This window comes from Phalacrocorax carbo, chromosome 3 (assembly GCF_963921805.1).
Source record: "Phalacrocorax carbo chromosome 3, bPhaCar2.1, whole genome shotgun sequence".
Lineage (NCBI taxonomy): Eukaryota > Metazoa > Chordata > Aves > Suliformes > Phalacrocoracidae > Phalacrocorax > Phalacrocorax carbo.
Window position 1 is genome coordinate 37042786 of NC_087515.1, and position 16430 is coordinate 37059215.

Here is a 16430-nt window from a genome sequence, read left to right on the forward strand (position 1 = left end):
CCAAAACTGAGCCCTGGGGAGCACCGCTTGTGTCCAGCTGCCAACTGGATTTGACTCCATTCACCACAACTCTCTGGGCTCAGCCATCCAGCCAGTTTTTTACCCTGCGAAGAGTACACCTGTCTAAACCATGAGCCTCCAGCTTCTCTAGGAGGGTGCTGTGGGAGACAGGGTCAAAGGCTTTACTAAACTCCAGGTAGACAATATCCACAGCCTTTCCCTCATCCACTAGGCAGGTCACCTGGTCATAGAAGGAGATCAGGTTGGTCAAGCAGGACCTGCCTTTCATGACCCCATGCTGGCTGGGCCTGATCCCTTGGTTGTCCTGCACTTGCCTGGTAAGATCACTCAAGATGTATCGCGCCATAATCTTACCCGGTACTGAGGTCAGGCTGTCTGGCTTGTAGTTCCCCGGATCCTCCTTCTGGCCTGTCTTGTAGATGGGCATTGGCAAGCCTCCAGTCACTTGGGATCTCCCCTTTTAACCCAGACTGCTGATAAATGATGGAGAATGGCTTGGCAAGCTCCTCCGCCAGCTCTGTCAGCACTCTTGGGTGGATCCCGTCTAGCTCCATAGACTTGTCCAGGTGGCTTAGCAGGTCGCTAACTGCTTCCTCCTGGATTTTGGGGGGTTTATTCTGCTCTCTGTCCCTGTATTCCAGCTTTAGGGGCTGAATAATCTGGGGATAACTGGTCTGACTATTAAAGACTGAGGCAAAGAAGGCATTAAGTACTTCAGCCTTCTCCTCACCATTGGTGGCAATGTTCCCCCCCACATCCAATAAAGCGTGGAATAAGAGGGAAATGGCATGCACCCAGAGCAGAGCAGGTTGCCCTCGCCAGTGCCAGCCTGGTGAGAGTTTGCACACTGAATACGTGCACTTGGTTCATAAGAATGTGCTTGTGTTGGCATTAGTGCTGAAATAACCTTGGAAAGGAGCAGTCCGGAGGAAGTCAGAGCCTCTGATCAGTGCCTATGCCCTCTCCCAGAACCCACCTTGCTCTGGGGAAGGGGCTGCTCATTGTAACCGAGTGCCTGTTGGCAATCCCAGAAGCAAGTAACGAAAAACAGCCCCCCCCCCCCCCCCCCCAGGATTCTTTAATTCGGCATACAGACACCTCTGCATGTTGCCTCCCAAGTAAACAGGGGTCTGTCGGACTGAGGGGAAGGAGTGAGGCTTCTGGTTACTCCGAGGACTCCAGCCAGCCTTTCCTGTTCCTGGACTGCTCGCTGTGTCCCGTTGCCTAGCTCCACACGGGGGAGTTCTTACAAAATGTTCATACTCGCTTCCTAACCTCCCTGTCTGAAAATCCAGCCAGCAGCCTGGGAGGACTGGCCGAGACAAAATGCCAGTTAGAAATGAATATTGCTAAGCTGTACAGAAATGACACCTTGAAGATGCTTCCGCAAGTGCAGCCCTGCAGCCTTCTCTGTTCTGGCCTGCCTGGGCCAGTCACAAAGACACCCATCACCACCTTCTTGCAATCCCCAGACCTGCATGCTTGACAGTCAGCCTCCAATCCTGTAAAAGCCAAGAGACATGCCAAAACAATCTCATTTTATTCCCTCTTCCCTTCCCTCATCCCTTCTTCCATGACTGGTTTAGCAGATCACTTAAATCCCCAGCTAGCGCTGTACATATGGCACTGTGGAAAGGTCTGGATGTGCCAAGGTGGGTGGCAGCCCGGATGAACTGTAGTGAGGCTGTGGCAGCTTGTGCCAGCCATACCTTTGTGCGGTCACCAAGATGGCTACTGGATCTCACATGGGCAACCCCACGGCAGCAGCAGAGATGTGTGCGAGCGGCAGCTATTGCCATAAGTCAGGGCTTCTTCTGTTACACTGTCGTGACCAGCCCTGGCCTGAACTGGCACTGGCAGGAGCCGTGGCTGGTTTTGGCTGCCACTAATCTCAGGATGGATCAAATCTGAAGCAATGACATGCTGCCCTACTCCTACTGATATCCTGAAGAAAATAGAATCTTCTTCTAAGTAATAACAATGAACCACGTGAGCCCGGGAAAACAGAATTTGGTGGCCAGAGAAGAGAGCTGAGAGATCAGGAAGCATTTGTTTTACAACTATATCCTTGAAGAGAGCTGAGAGACTGATAAAAGCAAACATCCTGCCTCAGAAGACACTGAGAACTGGCTGATAAAGCGTGTAGTCAAACAGAACAACAAATTGGGATGTTGTTAAGGAAAACTAAGTGTCCTTTAGGTGAACTATCCTCATTATAATACTAAAAATCACACCCATAAGCCAGAAAAACCCCTACCGAAATAAGCCCCTTACTCTCTGAGCATGCGTGGCAAATTTAAAGGAATCTGTACCTTTAAGTTGAAATGAGAAAGAAATTAACCAATTATTAGCTGGGGTGTGTGAAGGGTAGCTGTTATTGACACATTTAAGTGTATGAATAACCTGTAGTTTCTTGGTGCGGTGTGCTAGCTTTGTGGAGTTATCACCTAGCACCCACCTTGTGCAAAATTGAAATGAATAAAATACCTCTGCTCTGTGTATAGTTTAGCGTTTTGCACACTGGGTGAATGAATCCGCTTTTCGGCATAACACTACTGCTGCTACAACCACAGTGATGTATGGAGGACAGCAAGCACTTCCCTGCCAGGCTTAGTGTTGGCAGCTAAGAGGTGAGTGACTGTCCCTGCTCTGAGGATTGCCCCACCAGACCCTGCCACCAGCTCCTGGTGGCAACCCCAGCAGTCACTGTTGTCCACCAGCACCTCCCTTCACTTGGCCTCCCATCGGCTCACACCCTGTGAGCAGAGCAGCAAAGGCATGTCTGAGCTCCAGCGTACCTGGCTACACCCTATGGTTACTTCCCAGCACAGGAAAAGTGCCTCGGGCCAGCAGCCCCCTCTGTGACTCCCCCTGCACAATGTGCGGTGAGGGCTGGGAGCCCACCAGGCCCTACCAGGAGAGCTGTCCGCACGTCCTCGGGGCCGGGGCCATGGTGTTTCCACTTGTGGCAGTTGTGGCAGGGATGTGCTTGCTCTCAGAGCGCAGCATCCGGCACACGGCGAAGAGCCAGGCCATCTGTACACAGGCAGGGCAAAAAAAAAATGATTGCAGGCATCCAGTGCCAGCATGGCACGGCCCAAATAAAAGGTTTGCAGATGCTGCTCAGGCAGGATTAGGCCTCCAATGTGTTAAGACTCGGCTCTCAGCAAGCCTAATTGCTGCTGCAGTAAGCTCTGGCTGGTCCTTCCCTGAACCGTGCTCCCCATGGTAGTGTGTGTGTGTCCCATCAAACATTTATTTTTGCTGCAAAGCTTGTATTTGCTATGCATATGTTCCCCCCAACACAGCGGGGCCTCGCTGAGCAGAGGAGGGGAAAGGCAGGAAATCTGCAGATGCCACTTTTATTGCTCTGCTCTTCCCAGCCAGCATCCCACTGCTCTTCCCCTGCCCAGCACAGCCTGTGGCTGCCTGTGTGCAAGGAGGCAGGCCCAGCAGCAGGGATGGGGACAGGTGACAGCATCCTTACATGGCCACACCCCACCCCCCCGAGCTGCATTAGGAAACTTTCCAAATTGGAATTACTCAGATTTTAATAAAACCTTTTGATAATTTTCTGTTATGTTTTGACCAGCAGATGAAACTGGAAGTGTTCCAGGAGAGCTGTCACAGCATGTGTGTGGGCCAGTCTAGCCCAGCCATGAGATGACGACCAGTCGCAGCCAGCTGGGCAGTTAGTTGGATGGCCATGGAGCCCTTGTGCCTTGCTGGGGTTGCTTGTGTGGCTGGGCCCACATGGCTGCTCTGTGTGCCTCCCTGGGAGGCAGAAGTGCCCCCAGCAGTAACTCCCACCATGTGTTCACCCAGCCCAAGTGAGAAGCTGCTCCTTGTATTTAACGACAAGAGACATGGGGACACAGGGCCCAAATCTGCACCCCTCCACAGCAGCAGGATCAGCAGGAGGAGAGCACTGCACAGAAACTGGAGAGGCAGAGTGCCTTTCCTGCCATCGGGGTGGGAGATTTCAGTGAAGAACCTCACACTTGAGCTGTATTGAGAAGGATTTTCAACAACCCTTGGGAGAATGGAGCACCTTTCTCCCCATGGCTTCCCTCAAGAACTGGCTGAGTGCTCCATTTCGGACTATCTCCAAGGGCATCAGCCGTGGTTTGGCTCTTTGACTGGCACAAATCACTCACCTGCTGCCATGTGGAGGCTGCTGGACGAGACTTCAGTTCTGGGAAGACACATGAGGGCTTTGCTTTGCCCCCTCGGAACAACTACACTGCCTCAGCAAAGCTCTCCTGCCCAGTTTTCATGAGTCTGCGGAGGACCTGCTCAAAGCCAGAAACTACCACAAGATGTGCCAAAGGAAGGTACAAATTGAAATGCAGAGCATGAAAACCAAAGATACACCACAATTTTATTTATGGATGTGTAATAAATAAATGGTGGGCAAAACAGGAAGAGCCACATTCAAAAATCCAGATCACTAAAGTGCTTTTAGACATAAATATAGGACGACCAAGGAACAGCTCTGACATTAACACTTTTTACAGACAATTACAAAATATCTTCTTATGTCAATTCACAAAATTGTTTAATTGCTCCAGGGTACTATGGCTTGGTTTTCAAAAAGGTCTGTTCTGTTATGCATAGTATGGCAGATAACATTCAAAAGTGTACAAAATCATTGCATAAACAAAAATGTCTTTACCCCCTTCTCCCAAATATGAGTTAAGGAAGCTACACAGTGTAAATCCAGTGATAAGGCTGCATTGACAGGCCAGATCCTCAGGAGGTATAAACCGATGCGTCTGTCAGGTTACACCAGCTTGAGGATGAACCCTACTATGTTTAAAAACCCTGCTGCTCCTCGAGGTGGAAGAATTGTGTGTTCAAAGCGGAGGGACTTGCCACGCGGGTGCTGTGCGGGGTTGGAAGTGCTCAGAGAAGGCGTCTGAACTCCTGCACCGTCTTTGCACCCACACGTTTGAGAAGGGAGTGACTCCTATTGCACTGCTGCTCTTTGTGCTCCTGGCTGGCCAGGGAGGCGCTCACAGCCCAGAGGGGAAGGGTGGCTCTTCCCCAGCAGCGGTCCACACTGACCACAGCACGGTCTCATTTTCACACTGCTCTTGGCCCCGCTTGGACACTTCTCCCACCCTCCACCCTGGCATTGCTGAGAAGTGAACAGCTTGAAAGTGAGGGGACAAGGGTATGTATGTGCCTGGTTTCAAAATGCCCTGAATTCAGATAAAAGTTCAATTATTAAAAAAATAATCAATAAATCAATAAATATTATCTCGCCAGGAAGCGGTGAGGTCTGGCCTCCTCCAGGGCAGCCCAAACTCAGTGGTCCCTGTCCTGCTCCATTGGGGGTTCCCCATTGATGCACCGCCTCAGTATGCCCCTCTTCTCATGCTTGGCTGTCCTGGAGAGGTCGATGGCTGTGTCCTCTGAATCTTTTGCAGGGCTAAGCTTGTTGGAGCCCCTCTGGGAACTGGCCTGCTTCCCTTTGAGTTCTTCCTCCTCCTGCTTCTCTCGCCAGCCATCTGCCAACTTCTCTTGGCTCTCCGCCTTCCTGCTCACCTCCATGGACTTTTTGTGCATGCCTTTCAGAGGGCGGAGAGCAAAGCTGAGGGTGCTGGTTGCTTATTTCTGCCTGGGACAGCTCAGCATCATCATCTCCTGCCCTCCTGATGCTTCCTTCAGCTCTCGCTTGCAGCCCGAGGAAAACTCATGCTAGCTACCAGCCTTTCCCGACACAGAGCCCTGCCAGCAGCTCTCTGCAGCCCGAGAAGATGGCTTGCAGCAGAATTGGTCCATATCTCCCCTGCAGCAGGGAAGACTTACAGGCAGAGGGGTGCTGTGACAGCTCATCCCAGCCTCGATTTCGAGTGCTGCCTCAGTGGACTGTGCATGAGCAGAGGGTAGTTCTGAGGTAGCATTAATATTATCTTCAGTTTTGGGGGGAGGGTGATGAGTTGCTAGACACCCTGTGACTCCCATGCTGGCTGCTATCACTAGAAAGCTATACCTAACCATGTACAGGCACCTGTCTGACACAGCAGTAAAAGGTTATGCCTCTCCCAGCTGCTCTTTGCAAGGAGGGAGTGGAAAAGCCAGGGTGCTTGTCAGCCTGCACACCTTTCAGGGAAAAGGCAAGGACAGATGTACAAAAGAGGAAGGGACATTTGCTCCACAGCTGCCCCCCCAACCCCCCCAGCCCCAAGCTCCCACTTACCCAGCAGCCATGGGGCGCAGGACCCCACCAGCCCACTCTTGGCAGAGTTGATGATGGACTCTGGCAGAGGGATGGAGTGCCTCACCATGGCCCCATAGAGGCCGTACTCAGCCATCACGCTGCTCCGGCCCCAGCACTTCTCCCGCTTCCGCCACTTGGCTCTTCGGTTCTGAAACCAAACCTTCAGGGGTAACAGCCAGGAGAGCACGGAGGGGTGGGATTGGGGAGGAGACAGCCCCCGCGGCCAGGGCCCGTTGGGCATGGGGTAGTGTGCGTCCAGGGCAGAGGGGCAGCCGCGGGGGTGCATGGAGGGGTTTGGGTGTGGGAGCGCAGGGTGGGGACGCGCAGGTGGCAGCAGGAGGACAGCCGGGGTGGTGCATGGGGAGGGGGTTGAGGGAGGGCACACACGTGGGTGTCAGTGAGAGAGGGGAGGAAGGGGGGGAGAGGGAGCACAGGTTACACGAGGCTGATTGTGACACAGGAGGGCAATCCCAGCCAAAGTCACCCTACACACCACCTGCCCACAAGGCCCCTCTGCTGCCACCACACAGAGCACCAACCTCTCCAGAAAAAGGGGTCCATAATGCAGTGACCGATGATGACAGAGTGTGCTTAAGTCCCTCTCCCCACCCCCTTCCTGCATTTGAAGGCTCAAGGGGTGTACATACAACCTGGCTGCTGCCTGGACTACCACCCCATGCTTAAGCCAATGAGCTGCTCCACAGTGGGGCAGGATTAGGCCCTAAAATACCATGTGCCCCTCAAAGGGACAAGCTGGTGAGCGAGCTAGTGGGCTGCAGCTTGGTCCAGCAGCTCCTGAATTGTTCTCAGCTCATGCCTGAGTTGTGTCTCCAGAGGACAGAGCCAAGCTGCTGGCAGCGAGCAGCTGTCAGGGCCAGCTCAGTCCCCTGGTTCTGCATTTCCACTTGGAGCCTGGTCAGTGCTGGGGAAGCAGAAGCTGAGCCGCCCCCCCACAAGCACCCTGCGGCGTGTCAGTGCCACCACATTCCCACCACCCGCACTCACAGGCCATCGAGCAGAAGAGAGAGCCGGTGCCGGCAGCCCGCAGCCTCCATGGGGAGAGAAGACCGGCGGAGCCACCTACCTGTATCCTGTCCTCCGGCAGCTCCGTCTTCACGGCCAGCATCTCCCGGGCATAGACGTCGGGGTAGTGAGCTTCGTTGAAAGCCTTCTCCAGCTCCTCCAGCTGGTGAGCCGTGAACACCGTCCTGCCGAGAGGAGAGAGCACCGTGTGACACAGCCCAGACCTTTACGGCAAGCGGCGGGGCTGGCAGCCCCCTCCCCGCTGAGGTCTTCCTCCTGAAAACCGTCTCCCCAGCCCAGCTGCAGCCCTTCTCGTTCTCCCCTCCCCGGGACACATCCACCGCCCCAGCGCGGGGACCAGCGGGAGGCTGGTGGCAGCAGCGAGGGGAGGACGGGGGCAGCCCCGCTCTCGGGCGCTACCTGTGCCGGCGTTTCTTCCTCTTGATCTGGGAGGTGGACATCTTCAGGTCGCCGCCGTCCCCAGATAGGCTGTCCTCATCTGGCGGCAGCATGCGGGAGGGGAAGAGTCATGTTCCCGCGGGAGCAGGGGGACCAAACCCGGCTCCCAAAACACGGCTCCAGCTGCCCGCGGGGAGTGGGCCCGGGGCTGGGGTACTCTCCCGCAGCGACCGGCGGCATCAGGGCCGCGGCCGAGGCCGGAGCACCGCACCGGTGCCACCACCCCGGAGCAGGGGATCGGCGCCCGCCCTCGAGAGGATGCTACGCCGCCCCCGCCCCCGCCTATGCCCGGGGCCGCAGGTGCGAGGACGCCCCGGCAGCCCCCGGCCGGGGGTCCCCGTGCCCGGCTGAGCGGCCACCCCCGTCCCCGGCCCCGCTCACCGGAGATGTTCTCCTTGTGGCGGCGGGCGGCGGGCGGCGGCCCGGGGGGCGGGCGGGGGCCACGGGCGGGCAGCAGCGGCAGCGGGGCGGGCAGCAGGCACGGGGCGCCCGGCGCCCCAAGGCCGCACAGCAGCCCCAGCCCCAGCCCCAGCCCCAGCGTCCCGCCACCCTCGTACCCACCGGCGGCGGCGGGCGGGGGCGGCCCGGGGGGCGGCTGCAGCTCGGCCTCCAGCCCCAGCAGGTCGGTGATGGCGAAGCCCTTGGCCCGCAGCCCCGGGCCCCCCGGCCGCGCCGCCGCCCCCGGTGTCACCGGTACCGGCACCGCCACCGGCCCCGCCGCCGCCGCGCGTCCCCCCGACGGCTCCGCCCGCCCCGGCATCGCCGCCGCCGCCGCCTGGCCCGGCCCGGAGCGGCCACTGCCGCCCGCCGCCCTTTTTATCGTCCCGCCGCCGGCCCCGGCTCCAATCACACCCCGGGCCGGCGGGGGGGCGCTCCCAATCCCCGGATTAACGGCCCCCGGCACCCCCCGCCATCGCCGCCCCGGCTCCGCGCCCCTCCCCCGCCCACTCCCGGCCGCCGCTCGGGCCCCCCGCAGCCCCCTCCCGCCGCCCGTCCCGCCGCTCCCCTCTGCCCCCGCCCCTCGGTCCTTCCCATCCCCTCCCCGGGTCCCTTGCGGTCCCCCTCAGTCCCTCCTCGGGACCCCCTCGGCCCCCCTCCGGCCCCGGTCCCGGCCACCCAGCTCCCCCACAAGCCCACTTCACATCCTCACGGCTTCCCTCCGTGGGTCTTCTCCCACGGCCCTCCCCGCCGCGTCCCCATGTCCCCTCTTCCCTGCAGTGCCCTGCCCAGGTCCCCTCCCGTACCCCCATCCCACCCCGTGGCCCTTCAGCCTTACACCCCGGACATGGCATTCCACCCGGCTGCTCTGTCCCTCTGCTCAGCGGTCTGGGGATGGGATGGCGGGGGTCTGTGGGGCAGGACCCGCCCTGACCCCAGGCGTCCCGCCACTGGGGCCAGGGCCACCCTGAAGTGCCTGGCCTCCGCTCTCCCTTTTGCTCCCAGGTTCTTGCACCTGGGCTGCAATTTTTTCCCCCCTTCTCTTCATCTGTTGATGGAAACGATTTACAACCAGCTTACATGGGCCGCCTGATCTGGGCCTTTGCTGGACGGTCAGATTAACCGAGGGTCCTTCTGATAAAGATAATTACAAGGGGACTCCGCATTAACTTTGCATTATTAAAGAAAGACCCAAATCTCCCCTCGCAAGCTGTTCCCGGGATTAGCAGAACAATAACTTTCATTTAGGATAATTGCCATGGCCGGCGCTGGGGGCTGGTGGGGGGGGGACCCTCTGGGCCTTCACGCTTTGCACCAAGAAAGGCAAATGAGCGCGAGGAGAGCAGGAGGTGTTGGGGGGTCACGCTCCCAAAGCCACCAACTGCGGGTCCCCGTGTGCTCCAGATGCAGGGGTGCTCAGGGCATCCCCACCCAGGGCTGTCACCCACGCCAGGACAGGGCACCCTAGGGGCTCCTGGGGCACCTTTGCTTCTCCAGGGTGGTTTTGCTACAGTTTTGCTGAAATCGGAGACTTTCACTGCTAGGCAGGGAGGATCTGCCACAGTAATTAGAAGCCATAATCCGGCCACCACCCACAACAAATTTCCTGTCCAAGCAGATATTAGTGGATAAAACCCTAATTTTTGACGTTGTCCCAGAATCAGCTTGATTTCAGCAGTTTATGTTTGGGCTGAGCTGTTGGGAGAGATGATGAAGCCTTAAATATGCATATGGCCTAGGCATTTGGAAAGTTTGGGGATAAAGCGCGTATAATTGCTCCTAATCAGTTTATGAAACATAAAAGCTCAAACCCAAGAGAAAGCTGGTAGATGCAGAAATGGAAATAGCGATTAAATCTCCCTGTGCTTGTGAGCTGGCCTGGATACAGCACTGCTGCCCAGGGCGGAGGGTGGCCATGGCAGTGCCTCGGGGGATGTGCCTGCTTCTGGGATGGGGCTGCGGGACAGGGTAGGGGGACATGCCTGCTGCCACTGCTGGCTCCCCCGGCCGTGGTGGAGAGGAGCATCTCCACTGGTCCTTTGGACAATAAATCAGTTAAAGGATATCTTGATATATGCTCATCAGATAGGATTAGCTGGGATTAGACTAATCAGTAAATGTTTCTCTGCTCATTATTTTCCAGGGAAGATTTTCAGCTGATTCTCCAACGCCGAAAGATTATTAATCGCTTAAAGAGCAGAACATCAAACATCGCCCCTTGCTCTAATTTCACCCCCTCGGGCAGGGTGCCTGCACCAGCCGGCCCGGCAGCCCCCAGGTGCCCCAGCACCCAGCCCCTGCATGAGGGCTCCGGCCAGGGCAGATGGAGGCCACAGCACCCTGGCCCTGGTGCAGGCCCATGTCGCAGGGGTGGGTGCTGCTTGCAGCCGATGCTGAGCACTCCTGTCCCCTGCACCCTACTCCCCGTTGCACTTTGCAGGACTGTGGGCACAGCGAGGTGGGATGGTCCTAAGGTGTCCCCTCCTCTCTGTGGCTGCTCCAGCACCACATCAGGCACCCACCGTACCCTGCAGCAACCTACAGGATGGGATTGTAAGGGCACACAGGATGGAATGGGTGCCTGGGCTGTCCCCTTCAGTCACCGGGGCAAGCCTTGCAAGTCCTTGGGGAATCATAGATACGCTCAACATTTTGGCAGGCCCTCCTCGGCCAATGATGGTGCCCAAGCCAGCAGCTGGTGGGTTTTTGGGGCCCTTGTCTTTGCAGGGGCATGAAACTCAGGGAAACCCTAGAAGGATGTGGACTCGCCTTGCAACCACCTGCTGTAGCAATGAGGAGGGGGAAGCAAGGAGAAGGTATTGAAGGGCCTGGTTTAGGGGATTAGTAATGGGATAAGACAGCTTTCACCTCCCTGGTTTAGATATGAATCAGGTCAATAATAAAGGACCATCTGACAGTTTCAGGCAGCTCAGGGTGGAAGAGGCTCCCATGCTCCAGACTGGACAGAGAACCCCTTTCTGAAAACCCAGCCCCTGCTGCATACCCACCCATTGGACCTGCACCAGCAGTCACAGACCGGTGCTCCCCACCTGCTCCATGCCACGCATGCACAGCAGCTCCTGGCAAGCCGGTGTGGGAGCAAGGCTGGAGCCTGGTACCCAGGGGTGATGTTGAAACCACGTCCCTCGGGTGCCTGTTCTGCAGGGCAAGTTCAGCCGGCTGGCTGGTGGACATGGTGGACCTTGCGTGGGTGTAAGGTTGCCCAGCAGTGGAGCGCAGCGGGTGAACAGCCAGCTGATGGCAACACAGGCAATTTGGCAAGGGTGGGAGCCTGGGGGGGGGGAGGTCCTTGCCTCAGTAAGAACAGACAGAAGGAAACGTCCTCAATTTCCTGCTGGGAGCACAGGGAAGTGATGGCTGTTGTGAAAATGTTGCCTCTGACACACGGATGAAAAGGAACTGACAAATAGCCCATTGCTAGGGGGGAAGGCAGCAAAGAGGGGGGCCTTGGAGTAAGGCACATCTGTATTTCACAAGTCTGAATCCCCACCTCAGAGTTACAGGTGGGCTTCCTCCTTGTGATGGGACTTTTCTCAGGCTTCAGCCAGGGCTGAGTTGTGGGTTATGTGCGTGTGCCCTGGCCAGTTAAGAGTAGATACATGTAATGGCCAGATATCCTCCTTTTTGGGGTGATGGATTTGCAGGGGCAGATGGCACAGCTGGATGAAATGAATGGGGGAATGTGCACTCCCAGCACTGCTGGGCTGTGGAAAGTGCTTCGTTTCTAGCTCGAGTTTATGTGGGTGAAGCAAAGGGTTTGCAGAGGGAGCGCAGCCACAGCTGGCCATGCACACCACCTGCTCAGCGCTGTAGCATCGCCGTCTGAGCTTACTACAAGTGCATTGGCAGCCCTAATTTGGCACCAGAGGGGGGGTCCCTGTCCATGTCCCACTCCCCATGCCCCAGAGACATCCCTACTAATTCCTCTGCACAGATTTCTGTCTTAAGGCATTTGCCTTTGATTAAAACCAGAAGAGCAGTCACGGTTTAAGTGGAGTTTAAGAGCAGACCATGTGCCGATGCAGAGGGCTCTCACATCTGGAGTGTTGCAGATTTAATCAAACTGCTGGGAAGTGCCGCATGCAGACAGCTGTCACAGCAGCCTGGAGCCCATCTCCTAATTAATTCCTAGCCAAACACAGGGCAAACAAATGACCATCAAGGTACTACACCTACAACTGCGACTGGAAACATGACTGTCAATTGGTGAGCAAGTGGAGCTCACCCCATGTATCTCCAGGAGCTATAGGTGATGTACCCATGGAAAGCCCGGTTTCTGCCCCTAGGGAGGAGACTGGGGCTTGTCTGAGGTGTAAACCTTTACGTGATATATGGGAACATGAGGGATGGGGTGTTTGGGAAGAAACACAGGCGGAGCAGGCACAACAGTTGTAGCTCTGATTTCTGGCTGCTCCTTCGGCTGGTGCTTTTGACTTCCACTCTACTTTGTTGTTCTCTAGTCCCATTTACCTGCCCATCTCAGATCCCCATGGGCAACCCTATCCTGTCTGATACAGGGTGTGTGAGCCAGGACACAGCCCTCCCTGGGGATACTCTGCCCGGCGGCACCCGAGGCCTTGCACCTGCCTTAGGTCCTGGGCAAACACCAATCGCTTCCAGAGTCTTCTGCAAAATCTGGGTAATGGCAAAACAGGGCAGGTCCAGACTTGGTTCTCCTTGGTACTCATTTACAGCTCATTAAAGCTAATTGAAATGACTACCGGAGCTGGGCCTATGTGGGTGCTTGGAAGTCCTGGGCACTCGGCACAGCTAGGCTGGGAATATCCAACTGTGCGGAGCCCCAAACTAGCCGATGGACTGTCCACTCCAATTAGCCCCACAAAGGAGCTATTATTCCTCTGCACTATGCTTGTCCAATTACTTTATCTTATTATTTTTTGATCATTCCTCCAAAATGTGCTAATTAACAGAAATCATCAAGTCAATTAGAGAAACACTCATTAAAGCAGAAAAGAAAAGAAAATATCAGCAGAAGAAAAACGGCTGTGAGGCTCCCAAGCACACACAATAGCTGCCACATTCATTAAATCAGCATCTCCCAAAAGAGAGGTAGACATTGTCCCACTCTGGTACGTGCTCTGGAAATGAAACTTCCCAAGTGATGGAGTCAGATTTCTTTCTGTTTTGTTTTGTTGTTGTTTTTTTTTAATGGAAAAACAGCATTTCACTACCACCTCAGGTTTTTTTTTACATTTGGCAGAGCAGAGAAGTTTTTGGTCCCATGAAGGTCTCAACTCAAGGACAATGAAACCCCCGGAAGATTGTTACTGATTTTAGTGGGTTTTGAAGTGAACCTAGATTCTTAACTTCCAGACTGGAAGATCGTCAGACAGCTTCTTCAATCAGCTGTTTGGCCTTCAATCAGATAATAGCATGACATGAAAATAAGTTAAAATAAGTTCAAGCCCAGCAAGATCTTTCAGAATATCTCCACTGACATCCACAGTTTTAGCATTTGCCATCTAGATACAGAGGCTTGGGGGAACTTGCCATGCTTTAGCCTGGAGGATGTCAGCAGTGATGGGCAGCCGCTCTGTGGAACAGGCAGGGGGAAGGGACCTGCCCGTGGCCAGGTGGCAGGACAGGAGCAGAGCTGGGAGCCAAATCTTTTTGGATCCTACTGCGGGTGTCTTATCCAGGTGCCACAGGCATTGCTGCTGCTCTGCACTCGCTCTGGGTGTAACATCATAAAATACCCCAGGCTGCAGCAGTCACACCAGTTGCATCCATGGGAAATCTAGGCTTGGTTCCAGGACCCTGGTCTCCTGACCCGGCTGGCCCTCAGATACCCAGCAATGTGCTGGGGAATAGGCTATGCCTGATCCCCACCCAGAGCCACAGCTTCAGCTTGTGACTGCAAGGGGTGTTGGAAAAGTTCAGGGACAACTGCGTTGTTTTGGAAGCAACTGGTCCCAGGAGGTGAAGGTGTGATGGAGAAGTGGGCTGTAAATGGTTTGTGAGATCTGGCAGCTCCTCTGGTGACTTGAAGGCTGATTTTTTTCCCTGCCTCTCCTCTTGTCCACCTCACAGCATTCTTTCCCTCCCAGGCACCTCTACCCACCCAGCCTCCAAGCCACCCCTAAGTGCCTGTCCAGTGCTCATTGTCATAACATCTGAACTTCTTTGCATTTTCTTCTTTCTGCTGCCTCCCACGGCTTCCCCAGCTCCCAATCCAGGAGCACGGTGAGCCCCCAGGCACACCTTCTCCATGTTCATACCCAGCACCTTGCCAAGCAGAAGCCTCCCAGAACAAATACATCCTTTCCCACCTCCCCATCCTGACCTACAGCAAGCTGGAAGCAAGTGGCTAGCCCCACAGACACAGGGAAATCCAGGTAAACACATGAAACAGTGATGTCAATATTTCTAATCTATCTCCATTGGGGGTAGAGAAAGGAGGATTTAACTTTATTCTGACCCCAAAGTGGTAGAGTGTCCAGCTCAGCTCTGGGTGAAGGTGTTGCCTAGCTTTTGCGTGTTTCCAAACCAGTTCAGCCATGCCTAATCGTAGGCGCTATGCTATGAGACCTGACAGAATTACTTCTCCTTTAATTAATCTCCAAGTTTGCTAGCTGAGTGCTGTGCCATATGGTATTGATTTTTCAGCTCGGTATGACAGCACTTGCCATGAAAGAAGCTAACCTAATTAAAGCAGGGGACACCACACGCACAGGCGGCTACTCTCACTCTTCCCTTTAACACCGCTTTCTATATCAGCTCCCCTGAATGCAAACAGGTGCTGAAATGCAGTGCCTCAGCTTGAAGGTTCAAAGGTTTCGGCTCTGCAAAGAGGTCTGGGTCCTGTTCTCAGCACTGGCCCAGGCTTGCAACATGGCTCTGGGTCTGCCATGACAAGCAATACCCTGGGCTTTCCCAGCTCTCTCCTCTCTGCAACTGAACAGGGAAATGGCATTGGCAAAAAGACCAGAAGATTTTGGAGCGTGTCTTCTCAACACCATGCAATGTCTCAATTTCTTTTCAGACAGAGCAGATATTTCATTAATTAATTTTGCAGCCCCCCACTCCACCCCTTTAAGGACCGGACTCCCAAGAGACATAAACTAGGGTCTTTTAGCTAAAGAGACCCCACCTGGCATCACACAAGCAAAGGACCCTTTACTGAAGCAATCCTGTCCCAAGCACACCATCAAAAGGAAAATAACATCATATATATCCCCATGCATGGGTCATTCTTCTTGTATGTGTAGAGGAGTATGTGTTTGGCTGCCTCACCTTTGCAATCACATTATTTGGTGTTAGAAATACAGATATAAGGGGTAGGGTTCCCGTAGCTCATTTCACCCATTTTTACTTGACCCTGCAGGAGAGCTCTTCAGGCCCAGCTTCCTTCCATGCTGTTGAGGACACATTTTCTGCGCTCTGAGACTGTACTCTGCAACTTTTTTTTAAAAGCAGAAAGAGCAGCTTTCAGTGTGCACGGACTTCCCCCAGCCTGCTTCTCCTGCCACAGCTCAGCCCTGCTTTCACCACTTGTCACTCTTGAGCCATCTTTTTCTCTTCTTCTTTTCTCTTCAGCTCCTTCATTGGCAGCAACTAGTTGTAAAATGTGTAAAATTTTCTTGTGAGATTAATTTTTCTTATAATAAAGGACAGATTTTAGCACAAAGGACTTTCCAGCATTCCAACAAGGTCGTGGTCTTTGCTTTGACATGATTTCTCCAACACAGTTAAGGTGGACCTTGATGCCAAAAGGGAACATATTGTCCAAAATGAACGGATTGAATGTTGCCGACAATGAACAGTTACTCAATCACCTCAAATAAAGACTTATATTATTGGTATTGTCATGCTCTGGGAAAAAAGGAGGAGGAGATTAAGAGGAAGACGTAAACCTCTCCCTTGTGGGATCATTGTCTGCAGTGTTCCTTTTCGTCTCGAGGTTTCACTGGATTTTGAGTAAACATATTTTCTTCCTATTTGGAAATGGCAGCAAAGGCTCTTGTTTCCTTTAGTTTAGTACCTAGAAAGTTCCCAGTTTCACTGGGGGAGAGATGCCTGGTTATTGGTTTCCTTCAGCATCAACCTGGTCACCCTCCTTTGCAGCTCCTGCAGTGCTCAGCCAGCCAAAGCACCCTCCAGCCTCCTGGGAGGTGAATACACAGTGGCATGGCAGAAACCCTGGGGAATACCCTTCCCTCTGCTCTTGTTGCCCTGCCCAGCCCAGGCAGGAAACCTCTGCGCCAGCCCCATTTTGTGGTGC

General features: G+C 54.6%; 1 protein-coding gene across 1 annotated transcript; it reads right to left on the bottom strand.

The window, feature by feature from the left end:
- Positions 1–4368: 4368 nt before the first annotated feature.
- Positions 4369–8567, bottom strand: VSX1 (visual system homeobox 1). Its single transcript, XM_064448608.1, has 5 exons — positions 8111–8567; positions 7691–7769; positions 7332–7455; positions 6227–6407; positions 4369–5594 (listed from the first exon to the last, which is right to left on the bottom strand). The coding sequence occupies exons 1-5, from the start codon at positions 8487–8489 to the stop codon at positions 5332–5334; spliced, it is 1026 nt and encodes a 341-aa protein (XP_064304678.1). The 5' UTR covers positions 8490–8567; the 3' UTR covers positions 4369–5331.
- Between the last annotated feature and the right edge of the window lie 7863 nt (positions 8568–16430).